Source organism: Kogia breviceps, chromosome 15, assembly GCF_026419965.1.
Source record: "Kogia breviceps isolate mKogBre1 chromosome 15, mKogBre1 haplotype 1, whole genome shotgun sequence".
In the NCBI taxonomy this organism is placed as follows: Eukaryota; Metazoa; Chordata; class Mammalia; order Artiodactyla; family Physeteridae; genus Kogia; species Kogia breviceps.
Window position 1 is genome coordinate 25,099,207 of NC_081324.1, and position 16,486 is coordinate 25,115,692.

A 16,486-nucleotide genomic window follows, 5' to 3' on the forward strand; every position below is an offset into this window, starting at 1 on the left:
GTTGCCACAACCCCTGTCATCACCACGAACTAGGCCTGGCCTGGGCCTGTGAAGGCCTCAGAAGACTCTTAATTGCTCCTGTCCTGCCACATGGGTCCTTGAGTACAGGCCGCCTGTCGGGGGAGCCCCTAGAGCGCATGCTTGGGTAGTCTTTCCTCCTGGACCCCCTGCATCTCATCCGCAGCCTGGCTCTCACGGGTGCTCCAGTCAGGTCTGGCGGACACGTGGTGAAGTCAAGAAACTGCCACACTTGAGAAGAGACCAGCTCCTGAGACAACAGTGGTCCCATGGAGGAGAAGGATGGGGAACCCAAGCTCTGTACTCCGAGAAATCAACCTCTGATGAGCCACGATTTCCCCAGTCTCCACTGAATCCCCTACCGACATCCCATAAAGGCTGCAGCTTTCAGCCCCCAACCCCTGCCCCCCAGTGCATGCCAAATGCTGATTGCTCCATAACACCCCACAGCTCTCTCTCCAAACAAGGCCAGGAGCCTGGCAGCTGATGCTTTCTTTTTTTCCCCCCCCTGTATTTTTTTCTTAGTTCTCCCACTCCTGGCAGCTCTGGGGACCTTATTAAGATAATGTAATGTCATTAGCAGTGGCAGCAGGAAGATAATTTGTCTCAGACCGTCAGGTTACCAAGAAGTCTGGGTGGATGGCGTTGGGAAAGCGTTATCCTCACTTGGGAGCCTCTACCGAGGCCCAGGACCCGGGGCCCTTTCCTTTCACTCAGGGGAATGAGATCACCAGGACTAGCTCATCTTTCTTGACGATGAGCTCTCCGAGCTGGAAGGGGGAATGCCAATCAAGGCTTGCATGCATGTGACCTGGCATGGGTCCCAAGTGCAGAGGAAAGGGATGAGATGGCAGGCGAGGGGACAGGGCGAGGGAGGAGCACGTCAGATTCGGACTGGGGAGTTCTGAGAAGTGGCCCCGCACCAGCAGGTCATGGCCATGACCACCCACTGTACGGTGATGAGCACCGGGCAGAACTCCAAAGCATCCGATGGGTTCTTATCCGAGCAGGTTCCAGTACCATCCGGGCCACATGCTGAACGAGTGCGGAGAGAGCAGGGCCGGCACGTGGGGGACACAAAGAGCAGCGTCTCCTGGGGACTGCAGCCCCTTGCAAAGGGCACTGCAGTGGTGATCAGGAACCCCAGCCTGAGGGCTTGCATCTGCCTCTAACTAGCTGTGTGACTTTGGCCAAGTGTCCTCCCCTCTCTGGGCCTCGGTTTCCCCATGTGTAACACGAGGGGGTTGGAGCAGGTGCTCCCTAAGTTCACGCCCAGCTTTATGACCCCATATATTGCCCAAGATCAGGAAAGCTCTGGACACATTACAGCACCTCTCTTTACCTCCTCTTCCTCACGAGAATGATGCAAGGGCCAATTTCACGGGCTTTACTGAAGCCCTTATAACCAACCTCCTGCACAGTTAGGTCCTGACCCGAGCTCACGATTAGTACTGACAGGAGCGTCCCTGAGCCTGGGTTCCTTTTTGCAGCCGCCGGGAGCCCGTGCTCATTGTCCCTGAATTTGCTGCTTCCTGCGTCATCTTGCTGTCTAGGCGCCTAACAAGACAGGGCCCCAGGAGCCAGGGACAGGGCGGTGGCTCCGCAGGCACGCGGGGCAGCTAAGGGAAACATCACATGTGATGGCCCTGCCCTGGGAATAGCGTGCATGGGAAATAAAGGCAGCAAAGACAGCCTCCGAACAGGTGTTCCCATCTGCCGGGAGCACCTGTGTGGTTGAATTGGGGCCACAGAGCGCAAACGGAGAGACTGGGCCCCCAGAGCTCGGGATTTGCTGGGAGGGCAATGCTGATACGTATGGGGCCTTTAGGGGGCAGGAGAGGATGATGCTGACACATCGTCCTCTGTTGCTCCCTCCCTGCCCCTCAAGTGACCTGCCTCGGGCTGCAGTGTTCAAGTCCTCTGGAAGGTCAGGGCAAAGGATGAGACCTGGGTGGACACAGAAGGGTTTATGAAAGACTGCACTTGAGTTTGACCACTGAAGGATCAGGGGGATTGGGAGCGGTAGACATTTCAGGCAGGGCAGTTTGCAAGGGTAAAGTCAGAGATGAAAGATGTGGATGCAGGGAAGGCGAGGGCTCGTGGCTGGGAAGGAAGAGCACACATGCTGGCATCTACCCTTGGACATCTGGTGGGAAGCTGAGGGGTGGAGCATGGTGTCCAAACACGGGATACTCAGAGAAGGGGAAGAAGCCAGGGCTTACCAGCATCCATCCCGTAATATGGCAGGCTCTGAGCCAGGGGGGCTGGGGTCCAGCTCATGCCAACAGCGATTCAAAGATGCAAAGCTGACCAGAGCATGGCCTGCTAGGGGAACAGTGTGTCCATGTGGTGTGTGGGTGCAGTACTGTGGGGAGGGACAGGGGCTGGCAAAGCATATGGGGTGATTATTTTTTTCCGGCTTTATTGAGATATATTTGACATATAACACTGTACAAGTTTAAGGTGTACAACGGTGATGATTTGATATGTACCTATATTGTGAAACGGTTACCACAATCACATCAGTTAACACACCCATCACCTCACTTAGTTACCTTTTTTGTGTGTGTGGTGAGAACATTTAAGATCTACTCTCTTAGTACCTTTCAAATATCTAATACGGTATTGTTCACTATAGTCACCAAGGGCCCCCAGATCTTATCCCTTTATAACTGGAAGGCGTGAGCTTGTAAGGAGACTTCAAAGCCATGCTAAGGGGTGAGTTAGCACATAGGCCTTTGGACAGGGTTAGGGGGCTTGGAAGATTTTAAGGGGGACCACCGGACCCCCAGTCCTGAAGGAAAGTGACCAAGAGCTCAGCTGCTGAGAGTCAGACTGGAACATTCCAACTCACTCACGATGCCTCTGCAAGCAGATCAGTTGCGTAAAGGAGCAAGGGTAGAAGAGCAGTAATATATGAAGCCAGCCAGCCAGAAAGAGATTCAGTATTAGCCCATTACCCAGATGCAAACACTCTCAGAACAGCAAAGGTCAAAATGGTGCGGCACAGCCTCCCATTTTAGAGGTCGGGAAACTGAGGCCCAGGGCAGCAAAGGACCTGGTCCGGTTCTTAGAGTGTGCCGAGCCCGGGCCCAGCTCTGCCAATGCACATGCGCGTTACATCCACGTGGAAAGGTCATTACAGAAATAAGGAGGCTGTGCGACCTTAAGAAAGCCATTCCCTCCCTGGGAATGGGCTGGGTTAGATCAGTATTTTCAAGGTCCTGGGAAGCATACCGCTAGCGATGATGCAGGTTACTGGGCCCACTGATTCAGACGCGCTCTCAGTAAACTAAATGCTCTCTAAATTTTTTCCAGGACTAACTAATGAGGTTTGTCCACCCTCCTCCCCCCCTGCTTCCATGAAAAGTCTCCACTGGGGACAGTGGCTCCTGCCCAGGCTGAGCTGCTCCCGCAGCTTGGCTCAGTCTTCTGACCCCAGAGACGGAAGGCTGGCTGCAGATGCCCTGGTGTGATTGTTCGGGCTGCATTTTCTGAGTCAGCCCCTACAGGCTTCAGGCTGGGAACACTTAGTATGAAAATCCTCAGAAGAGCTTGCAAACAAACCATGCCCAGATAGCCCTCCATGTCCCTCTTCCCCTCACCGGCTGGTGCCTTTGGGAAAGCTGTTTGACTTCTCTGAGCCCCCAGAGATTCCTCAGTCCAAGTGAAGAAATTAATCCACGTGTGTTGAATGGAGCTCATGCAAACCCAGATTCCTCGTCAATAGGAACTGATGTCTAGCCCTAGGTTCAACTCTGCATGGAGAGGTTAAATAACTCGCCCAAAGGTCACCCAGCAAGTTAGTGGGGGGGGGGTCTGAAGCTGGAGCAGGGGCTCCCACACCTCTAATGGGGGTCCCTTTCCTGCACTGTACCTTGCCTGTGAATAATGACTTTCCAGGCTCATTGAAATGGTGTACTTGCCTGCTCACAGCAGGTGCTCAATGAGAGGACGTTACAGCCACCTTCTCAGCATGTCTCCCACACTTGGGCCAGTCTCCTCTGAAGTGTGATTTACTTTAGATGCCCTAACAAAAAGCTCCGGAGAAGCTGTGCATATTTAAAGAGGCCCCTGACATTTGAAGATTTACCATTTGCATTGCCCATTATTTGAGGGTGTCAATACTATTAAATATATGTAATAGTAATTAAAAACAAATCTCCCTTATAAGGTTGTGGTGAGGATTGAATGAGATGACGTATTTAAAGCCCCAATGGTGACTCTCAGCTGACCCTCCACTAGGCCCTGGTGAGGATGAGTCAGTCCCTCAGCCAGTGAGCGAGCCTAGCCAACCACCTAGCATTGGTGTTTCATCAGAGCCTGAGCGAAGGTGTGGAGTCCCGAGACGAATTCCCCAGGACCGTACAGCGTCGTTCTGGAGCTACAAAGAGCGCTCTGAACCCCACCCCTACATTTTTACACAGGTCACAGTGCAGTGCTGAGGAAAGAGGCCTATAGGCTGCTCTAGCCCCGGCTCTGCCATTACCCTCGCGGTGACCTTAGGGACTTCACCTCCCTGGTCCTAACCCTAACCCTCCCTGGGCCTCAGTTTGCCCACCAGCCAACTGAAGGATTAACCTAGGCCAGTCGTTCTCAGAGCACCAGCAGCAGCAACATCCGGCAACGTATTCAAAATGCAAACTCTCTGCTCTCTCCCCCGCAGACCTACTGACTCAGGCAGTCTGGGAGGGAGGCCCCGCACTCTGTGTTTCATCAAACCCTGATAATGGCTCATCAAGTTTGAGATCCGCTAGCCAGGAAGCTCAAAAATCCAATCACCTGGACGAAATGTGGGTTACAAAGACCACAAGAGCAGCATGCCGGTGGCAGAAGGGCACACGAGATGTCACGGCAGGGTACTTACTGTGCAGCCTGGGGGCAGCTGGTGGGCTGTGGGAAGGGCAGGGACGGGGATGGCGGGGTGTCTGGTGTGTGAAGGATACCAACTCTCCCTTCCTCCTCCCTGCCCACCCCACTCTCCACCCCCACCCCCCACGTGCCCTCCAGCCTTCCAGGGAGCACAGGTGGGAGAAACGGATCCGTCCTTTTGGTCCTTCTCCCCTGGTTCCTGCCAGTGTACTCATGAATGTCCTTTTCTCTCCTGCCCCGCCCCTGGGGAACTAGCCGGAAAATGAGAGCCAGTGAGACCTCTAGTGGCCAGGGGACACCAGGAGACCGGACCCGCTCCTGCTGTCCTGGGGTTATGTTGAGTGTGGTTTAAATCTGGCCATTTTAGGGCGGAGGCCTGGGCTCCGCATCTGCTCCAACCTCAAAGCCGAGCCAAAAATTACAAGCAGACGCTCCATCCAAGCCACACCTGGCAGGGAGGAGGTGGGAGGCTGGACACAGCTTCCTGGCCTGCCTGGCCTTGTCAAGGAAGGCTGCAGAAGGATCCTGAGAGTTCTCGAAGCTCACCTGCCTCCACTTCTGCGTGGCTGAAAGGCTCCTTTAGCTGGTTTATGCAGCGTTCAGTCTTTACAAAAACAGCCTGGAGATGTCCGTTTTCCTTCCAAGACCACCAGGAGGTGTGTTGAATCTAGCTCAACACAAACCCAAATTTCTCTCCATCAGCTCTGGACAACAGGAATTGATGTCTCGTGCTAGGTTCGGCTCAGTGCAGAGAGGTTAAGTAAGTCACCTAAGGTCACCCATCACGTTAGCAGTGGGTTTGCAGCTGGAGCAGAGGCTCCCACACCCGCTGATGGGAGCCGCAGCCCCACGTCATATCTTACCTCTGAATAATACTGCTTAAACCCTGAAAAGCTCTGCCCTAGCTTAGGCCGCATTCTTGTTGCACCTGGCTCTTTTGTGAACCCTGGAATTGTCTGCAGACAAAGAGGAGAGCCGAGGGCCGGGGCTAAGAAACCATAGTGCAGGAGACTTGAACAAGGTGTGCTGATCCCTGTAGCCTCCCAGATTAGCGCTGAGGACTGACAGGTCTCAACAGCCCAGGGGCCAGGATGGGACCCGGGTGAACCTCGAGGAAAGACCCCGTTGCCTGGAGAGAGTGGAGCTGAAGGTGCAATCCAGTATGAGAAGTGGCTGCCCCACTGGAGGACTAATGAAAGATGGCTGACTTCCGGGGCTTATGTCCCCAGCAAGTCTATTTCCCAGTCTATGAGACAGGCCCTGACAGAGCGGGCACTTGGTTCTTCTGAGCTTATGCGTAACAGGTGTTCTGGAATGACAGCAGCCTCTCTGGACCCAGCTCCGGATCCCCTCTCCAATCCAGGGGAGGAGCCACACCTGTTTGGGGTGGCGCAGGAGTTGAAGGTAAATTCTAGCAGGGCTCCCCTTCCTGAGGGTTGACAGCACAGCAGTGGGAAGCCTTAGCAGGTTCTGGAGGAAGGGGAGCAGAGAGGGAGGAGCGGCTCCTGGGGTTCTGGGCAGGGACTGACTCTGGCTCTGCCTTGCAGGCAGGACAAGCTGAAGATCCACATGAGGAAGCACACGGGAGAGCGGCCCTACCTGTGCATCCACTGCAACGCCAAGTTCGTGCACAACTACGACCTCAAGAACCACATGCGCATCCACACGGGCGTGCGGCCCTACCAGTGCGAGTTCTGCTACAAGAGCTTCACGCGCTCCGACCACCTGCACCGCCACATCAAGCGCCAGAGCTGCCGTATGGCCCGGCCCCGGCGCGGCCGCAAGCCCGCCGCCTGGAGAGCCGCCAGCCTGCTCTTTGGGCCCGGCGGCCCGGCCCCGGAGAAGGCGGCCTTCGTGATGCCCCCCGCGCTGGGTGACGTGGGCGGCCACCTGGGCGGGGCCGCCGTGTGCCTGCCGGGCCCCAGCCCCGCCAAGCACTTCCTGGCGGCGCCCAAGGGCTCGCTGAGCCTGCAGGAGCTGGAGCGGCAGTTCGAGGAGACGCAGATGAAGCTGTTCGGGCGCGCGCAGCTCGAGGCCGAGCGGAACGCGGGCGGCCTCTTGGCCTTCGCGCTGGCCGAGAACGTGGCCGCCGCGCGTCCCTACTTCCCGCTGCCTGACCCGTGGGCCGCGGGCCTGGCCGGCCTCCCCGGGCTCGCCGGCCTCAACCACGTGGCCTCCATGTCTGAAGCCAACAACTAGGCTGACCCTCGTCAACCCCAGTCCTGCGTCCCTGTCCCCTCCCAGGCCCACCTGCCCCATCCGATGGGTCTGAACTTTTCATTTCAAAAGGAAAAAGGAAAAAAAATAGCAGCCGCAGTGGTATTTTCTGGGCCTCCTGAGGCAGCTGCCTCCCCTTTGCTGGTGTCTGAGATGGGCATCTCCTCCCAAAAGGCCTGGCCTCTCTCTGGCTATCTCTCTGCTCTCACACAGAAACTCACAGGGGCCCATGCCAAAGAGGAGGCCCCGGGCCAGGTGTCCAGAAGCACTTTGGAGCTGTGTGGGGCTAGACGGAGGGAGGTGGCTTGGCCAGAGGCAGACCGGATGGAGCAGGGATGAAGGTAGGGTCCTGAGACACACATCCTGAGCCCCACCACTCGAAGGCAGAGTCCCTGCTGACACTGGGTCATTTTTCCCATCTCCAGTGGTCCTGGGATCCTTAGGGGAAGTGCCCTATTGGCAGGGAGGCCTCCCGACGTCGGGAGGGGGTCTCCTGGAGTCCGGGCCCATTTTTCCCTCCCTGTCCTGTGACTGCGGACAGGTCAGCTGTCTGTACCCCAATTTCACCCTGCTGTGAAAGGGGGCTGGTAATTTTGTTTCCCCCTCCCATCCACCCACCGAGACACTCACACACGCCCACCCCTCCAGAGAGAAGCCTTGAGAGAGCAGGAGCTTTGCAGTCTTAACGTCCCTGGTGACACTGTTTCACTGGGCTTAGTTTTATCACGTCCGCCTCTACGTTGGCACAGGTGAGAAATGTGGCCAAACTAGACAGGGTAACAGAGGAAGAGGGCTGGGGTGGGCTTGTCCACAGCCCCCAGGCAGCTTTGGGCAACTCTAAATCCTCCCCTCCCCTCTGGGCAGGCCACTGTGAACATCCGGGGGCTACCATCTCGCATTGTCCCCACCTCTGCGTGGTCCCTCCAATGCCATAAGGAGTCTTTCAGGACTCCGAGGGCCAACACAGAAGGAATGGGGGCCTCCTCTTCACACCTGGCAGCTGCCCCGCTCCACCCGATTCCCGGAAACAGACAAAATGCCCGGTTACCCAGGTGTATGTTTGCTTTTCAGTTGGGGACTTCTCAGGACTTTGGCATTGCTGTGTTTGGACACTCTCAACCCCTCCGTGGTCTCCCAGGGGGAAGCCAGCTGTCCGGTGTGGGAAGTCAGAGGCTTGGCTCCAATATGGGCTTGGAGGGGTCTGGGAGTGAGGGCTGTCCACGCATTCTCCCTGGCTCTCTGGTTTGTAGCCGGTCCTGAGAAGGAAGACAGCTCTGCTGGCCCAGTGCCTTCCTGATCTTCTCTCCCCTTTCCTGCCCTTCCCTCCCTTTTCTTGCTGAGTTTGCTTTTGTTTCTCAGTAGCCCAGAGAAGGGAGGAGAGTTCTCCTGTGCAGATGACCCAGGGCTGGTGTCCCCAGTCCAGGAGCTGTGGGCACAGAGACTTCGGCTCTTCCTATTGCCTTGGCTTCTTCCTGAGTAAACACAAAAAAACAAAAAGGCCAGAGAAGACCACAGACTCTGTCACCCTCCCAGCTCCCCCGCGAAGAGACCCGTGACTCCACACACCACCAGCTGCCCTTTCAGCCAGAGGGAACTGTTGCTGACACCCTCTTGTCCTCAGACGTCATCTGCTGAGCAGCCGCCTCTCCCACTCCTGTCTCCATTTCTGACCCTCGCTTCTGGGACCCACCAGCCAACATGCCTGTGTCCCCCCCACTCCCAGCCAAGGGAGTGGGGCTGACCCAAACTTTAAGAGAAAATGAGGAAAAACGAACAAATTAGAAACCAGTGGTGTTGGGGCTTTTGTTTTTATTTTGTAAAAGTAATGACTTCTCATAAACTCAATTTTTCAGACGACTGGTTAGTTCTTTTTGTTTTCTCTTGGCTGCAGTTTGGAGTTGTACATTGTAAAATATCCAAAGATGTCGAGTACTGTATGATCAAGAACTTGAAGCAAATGGGTCGTGGAGGTAGGGATGGTAGTGTTTTGTTTCCCTTTTTTGGGGGTGGGGGGACATTTCAGTTTCCCTGTCTGTGGGAGAACTTTGGAATTTTTTTCTATTTATAACTTTTTTTTTAATGTGATTGCTTTATGTAAAATGACACTCAACAAGGTTTGCCTTAGTGATTCAAGGGACAATCTTCCATAACTTTGGTCGCACGCTGCATCCCGCCGAGAAAACCTCTCAGCTAATTTTCTGGCCTATTTATTAAACAGTATTAATTGACTTGATTAAATGATATTGAGAGTTGCACTTCTGTGAGAGGTGACAGCCACAAGACTATCTGTAGACATTGGTGGCTTAAGAGGTTGACAATTGGGTGTCAGAAACTTATAAAAATGTTGAAGATGCCTTTACAAAAAACACAAATCTTTGACCCTTATTTAATAATGTGAGGGACAGCGTTTTAAGTAAAAGAAAGCCACACTTACTCAATTCCCTGGGTCAGGTTGATTTCCTTTTGCATTGTCACTGCAGGTGACAGTGGGTGATTGTGTGGTGGCGAGGTCAGATCATCAGTGGTCCCCTGCATTTTGTGAGGCTCTGCTTGATCATAAGCTTTTGGGCATCTATGACTCTGAGTGTGAGGTGTGTGTGTGTGTGTGTGTGTGTGTGTGTGTGTGTGTGTGTTTTTACATGTGCAGGTACAGCCTGTTGCGTGTGAGCAATGGAGGGTCGAAGGGTTGCTGGCCATTTTAACACATCAGTCCTACCAGTTCCCTGGCTTGGATTCCAGAACAGCCTCTGGCTGGCCTTGCTACCATCTCGGCCTTCTTCCTTTTATTCCTTGGCACTGGAGTTGGACTTCTCTTCCTCGTTCACCTGATCCTCTTTCCCAAACAGAATGCTAGGCCCTGAAGGAGGTAAGAAAACATATTGCTGTCATTGAATGGCGTCAACTCTACTCAGAACCTAGAGCACAGATTCTCTGAGTAAAATTGGTCTCTGCACTGCGTTTTCTGTATAACCAAGAGTTAATAAGCCCAAGCCAGTTTTCTGTGATCAGATCCCCTTTCTTGCCATGGTAAGCATTCTTATAAACCCAATGCAGCATTTCTCAGTCCAGGCAAAAGAACAAATCTGGGTTTCAAGTCTGGACTCCAAGCTGTGTGTCCTCAGGCTAATCGTTTCCCTATCTTGGTCCTCATTTGCCTCATTCTAATAGCAAAGGAGACTGCGTTTCTTGAAGAAACTCAGGAACTTAGAGCCTCTCCAAGTTCTCTACCCAACTTAAACACCCCTCAGCCAAGGAAGCCAGCCCTCTGCGGGACTAGGAACTGAATTCTAAAGAAATAGCCTGAAGCAACCTTCCCAGAGTGTGACACTCCCCTGAAATCTCAGGTAGTGGCTTTGAAATTCATGCTTCTACATTCTATTACATGATAGACATGCATTTGTCTTAATATAAAAATATCATCTTGAACATTACTTGCCTTTTCCGCAGGATCTTCTAGTAAAGTCAGTGTCCCTTGGCTTCCCTGCAGCTTGGAGAGGCCCGAGCTCACGGTTGACTCAGGGCATGAGGGGATGGCCCAGTGCAAGGAATACGAGGCCAGCTACCTGTCAGGGTTCCCTTCAGCACATGTATTCTAGCAGCACTGGGTCCTCATTCTGGGGTTCGGTGTCCACTGAGGGCCAGAGGTGAACATGGGGAAGAGGTAGGGAAGTGGGCCCGCTGGGCCCTGACCTCTGGGGGCTCCTGAGCTTCTCATGTGAGTCAAGTCGCCTCTAGTCCTGGCCAGGCAGGTGTTTCACAGAGTCACGCAGGATACGGTCTGCTCCTCAGACCCCAACGTTGGGGTGCTGATAGCAAAGGGAACTTTGGTAGAGGGGGAGGGACAGGAAGGAGGGTGAAGTCACTGAGGACAGGCCAGAGAAGCAGGTGCATCTTACCCTGGAGGAGAAGGCTTAAGATACATTAGAACAGGCCTTGGAACTTCTAAAGATCTGTCAGAGAGAGGAAGGATCTTACCAAAAGTTTGGCCAACTCAACCCAGTAGGAGAGAGATGCCAGGAGACAGCTGGGTGTCCAAAGGAAGGAAGATGATTTCCTAACAAGTGGAGTTGTCCTAAAGGGAAATGAGGTCCCTCGTGAGGGAGTGAGCTCTCCGTCATTGGAAGGGTTTAATATCGCCTTTCAAGAATGAGGAGATTCCTGCATGGAAGGAGGGCTTTCTAGATGACCCGTCCCTTGGGTCTCTTCCATCTGATTTGTGAAAAGGACACTATATTATATATCTTCATATGACCATGGAAGAAGGACTGTACCAGGGGACTGGGGGACAAGTGAAAAAGATGATTTGGGACACCTTCACAAAACCCAGCTTGGTGGCTTATGGCTGCCTGCTGCCCGCCCAGCCCCCCACCCGATGACCTACAGCAACTTGGGGCCAGAGAAACAGGACTCTGTGTAGAAAAGGCTCTGATTTATTTTGAAACCCTGGAGATGTGACAGGAGATCAGTAATGAACCAACAGGAAGTCAGACGTCTCTTGTCTCAGGCCTCTTCACCTGACCCCAGGGCCTGCACTTCCTGAAGGGAGCAAAGGTCTCCACTTGCAGTCCCGCAGAGGTCCCTGCCCTGTTCTGGCACACCTCTCTGGCAGACCCCATCCTCCTGTCCCGGGAACCTCCCCAGCCCTTCCTGCCTGAGGCTCCTCGGAGCATTTCCAGAAACAAGCACGACTGGGTTTCCCCCCCTTGTGTGCAGTGAGAGCTGGGTGGAGTGAGGGCTTCCGAAGGGAAAGTGAGAGCAGGACAGGGAGGCCTCCTCGGCCAGTTCCCCTCATCTGAAAAGTCTGTCACTCAGGAGCAGGGAGTCAGAAGTTCCTGCAGGAGGGAAATGCAACCTGCAGGCAGAGGTCAGAGGCCCCTAGAGACCAGGGACAGATTCTGGAATCAAGGATGTTTGTATCCAGGTGCCCTACCTCCCAACCCCTCCAGTGCTTCCCCTCCCCTTCTCCTAGCGCCTCTTCCCCCCACCACAGCCCTTCAGGATGTGGACGCCCTCTCTCTCCTCTGCCCTCCCCTCTGTCCAAACCCTGATAGGAGCCACCAGGGGCGAACACGACTCACAGGCTCCCTCTCCCGGCCTCTGCAGCCCTTGCTCCTTGCTCAAGGTAGAAAGAAAGTGCCCAGCAAAGCGATGTCAGGCCCCAGGCAGCAAACAAGGGTGGCTGATTTGGACAGAGGGCCTTGAAATCAGACTGGTGGGCAGGTACCAGCCTGCGCCAACCTCCCAGCCTGCTCTCCTCTCCCCTCCCCTCCCTGCTTCGGGCACCAGAGGGGAAGGGGATGTGGGAAACAAGCAAACAGCTTCTTTCCTCCTTGCAGGTTTGAAGAACTGAGGATTGCGTCAAATGCACATTTCCAGCTATTGATGGGGAGAGAATTCCCTGGGGAGGCCCTGCTCATTTTTTCCCTCCTCATTACACCCTGGGCAGGGGCGGCTGTGACCTTAAGGGGCAGCCCCACAGGGCCTAACCAAAAAACATGGGCCCAGAAATAGCCTAATAAATGAGGTCAAGACATCTCAAATCTGGACAGTTCCGGAAAACCTCAAAACTGATCACTTTATCTGCACCACACACACACACAGACACACACACACACACACACACACAGAGTCATCAGACTAATGATACACAGGCTGATGTCATCCCTCCTTGTAATAATAGGAGACCGAGCAGTGCACCAATAAGACCCAGCGAAGCCATTTTTCCCACAAGTCTCCCCACTGGAATATTTATCACACACACTCTCCTTTCCATCCTTGTGATTCCTCTATTTAACCATGAACTGTGACCCTGACAACTAGAACAAAAGAACAAACAAATAGGTTTCTGGAATAAGGAAGGAAGACAGGGTGAATCAGATCCCGTTTCCCATGTTCCTCTAAAAAATGAATAAATTAAGCACAAAGCCGCAGAGTAACGGAAGTCTTTATGCCCCTGGGAGACTCTTACCTCGATTGGTCAGCTGGCACTTAGCCTATGAGGCACGTGTCATTATCCCTATTTGTACCTATCGGGTTCTTAGTCAAACACCAGACCCCGTCTCAGGTAGCTTAAGTAGAAAAAGCAATTACTAAAGGAAATTAAGTCCCTAAGAGAATCTCCACAAAGGCCAAAGAGTCAGGCTTGAAGGGCCACCAAGTTCAGTTGCGCAGGCTGCACACTGCACAACATGGCTTTTGAAGGGGCGCCATTCACACCCTAGACGGGTTTGTATATTTGTTATACCATGTACTAGATTCCTATATCATAGCAATTTCCCAGCAGATGTCAGTAAAATGTCTGGAAGGGGTGCCCTTGGCTAATTTGCACCAAGTCCATGGCCCAGAAGCCAGGAACCCAGAAGCACCCCAAACCACGCTGTGGCCAGTTGCTCCAGCAGAGATTTGATGGCTGCTGCTGCTGATGATGATGGTGATGATGATGACAGGCCCAGACCTCACAGCTCACCCCACTAACACCGGGCCCTGGACCCTGGGACTCTTCCCCCGGGGCCCACTCTCTACCACCATGCTCCCCAGAAAACGGCTTCTACGCATTTGCACTTGCCCCCATTGCTCTAGTCCTGGTGCGTCTGATTGGAAGAGCTCAGGCCCCATGCCTCAGCCCAACTGCAGGCCGACTGGCGAAGTTAGCTTTCTGGCTTCTACCTTGAGAAGGAAGGATTCAAGATGCAAATTCTCCAAACAGAGGAAGAGTTCCAGTAATGTTGGGTGGCCTCAGAACATGTCACGTATCCATGCAGTATCTGGCAGAGGAAGGTCCCAAAGCTCAGTGGCAAAACCGTGAGGACAAGGCTACACGGTGAGCTCTAGCAGAGTCAGGGCTGGAAACCTGGTCTGCTGACTCCTGGCCACTGCCCTGCGCTGCTCCCTTAGAAGCTGAGGCCCAGAATGAGGCAAAGGCCACTGGGAACAGACGTCTGTTTAGACAGAGCTCCTACTGGCAGTTCCCTCCAGGCACCACAGCCCTCTACAGCTCTGGTAACCATCATTCACAGTTTCACCCTCCCCAAGCCTATGAAACATTCAGAGCTGCCTTGCCAGCCAGTAAGCTTCGGCAGCACGGCTCGTTTTGTCCCCCCTCTCACTTGCAGTGAACACAGCCATCTCTGCTTTCTTGTTACATCCGGGCACCCGGAACTTTAACCCACACTTCTCTGCTAATTTACTGAGAAGTCTGCTCCATGCTGAGCCTCCCTCGTCAAAATGGTTTTCTTAATTTAATCCGCACAGCAGAGCCTGAATGTGTGTTTTAATGAAAACGGTCTTCTGTTTTGCCATTTCAACGTCACTCCTATAGGAGCTGCACTCTGAAATGCAAAAGTGCATTTTCATTTTCTGATGACTGGGATGTCCTACAGAGGCGGGCCTTTGTGGGAGAGGGTGGTATAGCAGTTGGGGGGAGAGAGAGTGGCACAGCAAGAAAGAACATAGCAAAATGTGCCAGTATGGACACCCCGGGGGATACAGGGGCTCACTACCTTACTTCTTCCCCCAGAGGGAGCTCCTGGAGAGCATTCAGAAGGATTCAGACGGCTCCCTTCTGGTCTGCCCCCTGCCCGGTACGGGGGCGGGGGGGGGTGCCTGTTACTGAGCACCCTTGTTCAGCCTCATTTTTTGGTTCACAGAAAGGAAGAGATAACATCTACCTGGGGGACTCCGATGGGGCCGGAGGGGCCGTGGGAAACACCAGTTCCACCTGCCACTCAATGGATGCTCAATTATTTTCTTTCTTCTTTCTTCTGTGATCCATCAATAGCATTTAAAATAATTGTGCTCAGTTATGTTTCCTTACCTTTTTCCTGTTGCTTATTCTTCCAACGGAAAAGGAAGAAAGGAGGCAGGGAAGGAGAGAAGGAGGAACAGAGCTGCACACATTACGTATCCCCGTGATTATCTGAGTTGTTGTTTTGGATAATCTGATAATGATCAATCGCCAGTGATTCGTGTGGGAATGCTGGGAAAAGGAAGTGACAAGGACATCCTCTTTTTAAAGCAGAATGATTGAGCTGGTCATTTCTCAGGGTTTGCCTAGCACATAACGCTGTTTGAAGACACCCAGGGAGAACCAGTCGACTGCAGAAGCGTGATTACATGTGGTTGGGCCTCCTTCCAGATGCTGCCCGATTACAGCCCAACCTCCCTCAGCTCCCAGGGCACGAGCGGGGACCACTCTGGGGCTGACGGCGACTGTCACACCACATTGCGGGGCCGATGGGAGCTGGTATATTGAACGAAGAGTACGCAGACTGTGACCTGCAGGATGAGGAAGCAAAAGCCACCCACAAGGGGGCGCCAGGGAGCTCCCTGGGAGCATTTTGATTGGAGGTGCAGTTTTAAAACACCCACACAAAGAAAGTCAAGTCACAAGATTTATTACTTACAAATCCCGGAAATGGGGAGGGGCAGGGGTGGGGAATGAGCTGGGGGAAGGGCAGTCCTCCATCCCAGGTCCTGAGCGAGCAGGAGGTGGAGAGCAGGGAGCAAGCACTTAGTGCTTATAAGGTGGATAGGGTGGAGGTCACTAACTTTTCACGACCTTAACTCTAACCCCAGGAAAAGCAAAGCAGGAACTTGGAGTGGGAATCTTAAACTGAGGTCCTTATCTAAATGTCCAGACTCTGGATGCAGCAAGGCTGTCATGCTGTAAAATGCCTGGGCAGCAACTCAGAAGAGCTGTGTTCTCATCACACAAACACACACACACACAGGCACTGCTGTGGGGTAGGGAGGTGAGCAGAGGCCACTGTGACAGGGCCACGTGCCAGGAAAGGAGTCGTGATTTCAGAATCAGATGCTGAAGAGTTAGGTTTGGAAAGGTAGGAAGGATCGTCAGTCCTACCCTTTGGCCTAGAAGCCAGGCAGCTGCCCTGGCCCCATGTTTTAAAGGGTTCTCCCTAGGGGACAGGATCTAAGCAGCTGATGGGGATGTGCTCTCCAGGAGCCTGTGTCCCTTCTAGACAGTTCATGCACAGGGGACAAAGGACCCCTCAATTCCCTGTCCTAACAGCCTCAAGCCTGCTCCCAGCTTCTGTGTGGACCTCTCCCCAGGTCTTTCTTTCTGGGGACAGGTGGACGCTCCCCTGAGGACAGCAGGGGTGGCTGTTTGTTGGGGAAGATGGACAGAGCTTAAACGTGTGGACTGGGGGTTCACATGCAAGACCTTTCAGGGTGCAGGATGGACTCAGAGGTGGGAAGAGAGGCCTGACTCTGCCCCACCAGAACCCTGAGGAATCTGAGGCTCTAACTGGAACCTGGCTTCCCAGGTCTTTATGAAATTATGCTTGTCAGGGTAGAAGGATGCAGCATAGTTTATTTAACAATTTGTTATCTTGACCTCTATGTTTAAATATTTAGACAC

At 53.5% G+C, this 16,486-nt stretch overlaps 1 protein-coding gene across 4 annotated transcripts in view; it reads left to right on the plus strand.

Annotated features, from left to right (window-relative positions):
* The window catches only part of ZBTB7C (zinc finger and BTB domain containing 7C), a 379,174-nt gene extending 369,829 nt beyond the window's left edge, over nucleotides 1-9,345 (plus strand). For all 4 annotated transcript variants that reach the window (XM_059040959.2, XM_067014838.1, XM_059040953.2 and 1 more), the window contains one exon: nucleotides 6,438-9,345. In XM_059040959.2, the coding sequence (XP_058896942.1) occupies nucleotides 6,438-7,089 (652 nt within the window). In that variant the 3' untranslated portion in view covers nucleotides 7,090-9,345. The remainder of the gene's footprint in view (nucleotides 1-6,437) is intronic.
* Nucleotides 9,346-16,486: the final 7,141 nt, after the last annotated feature.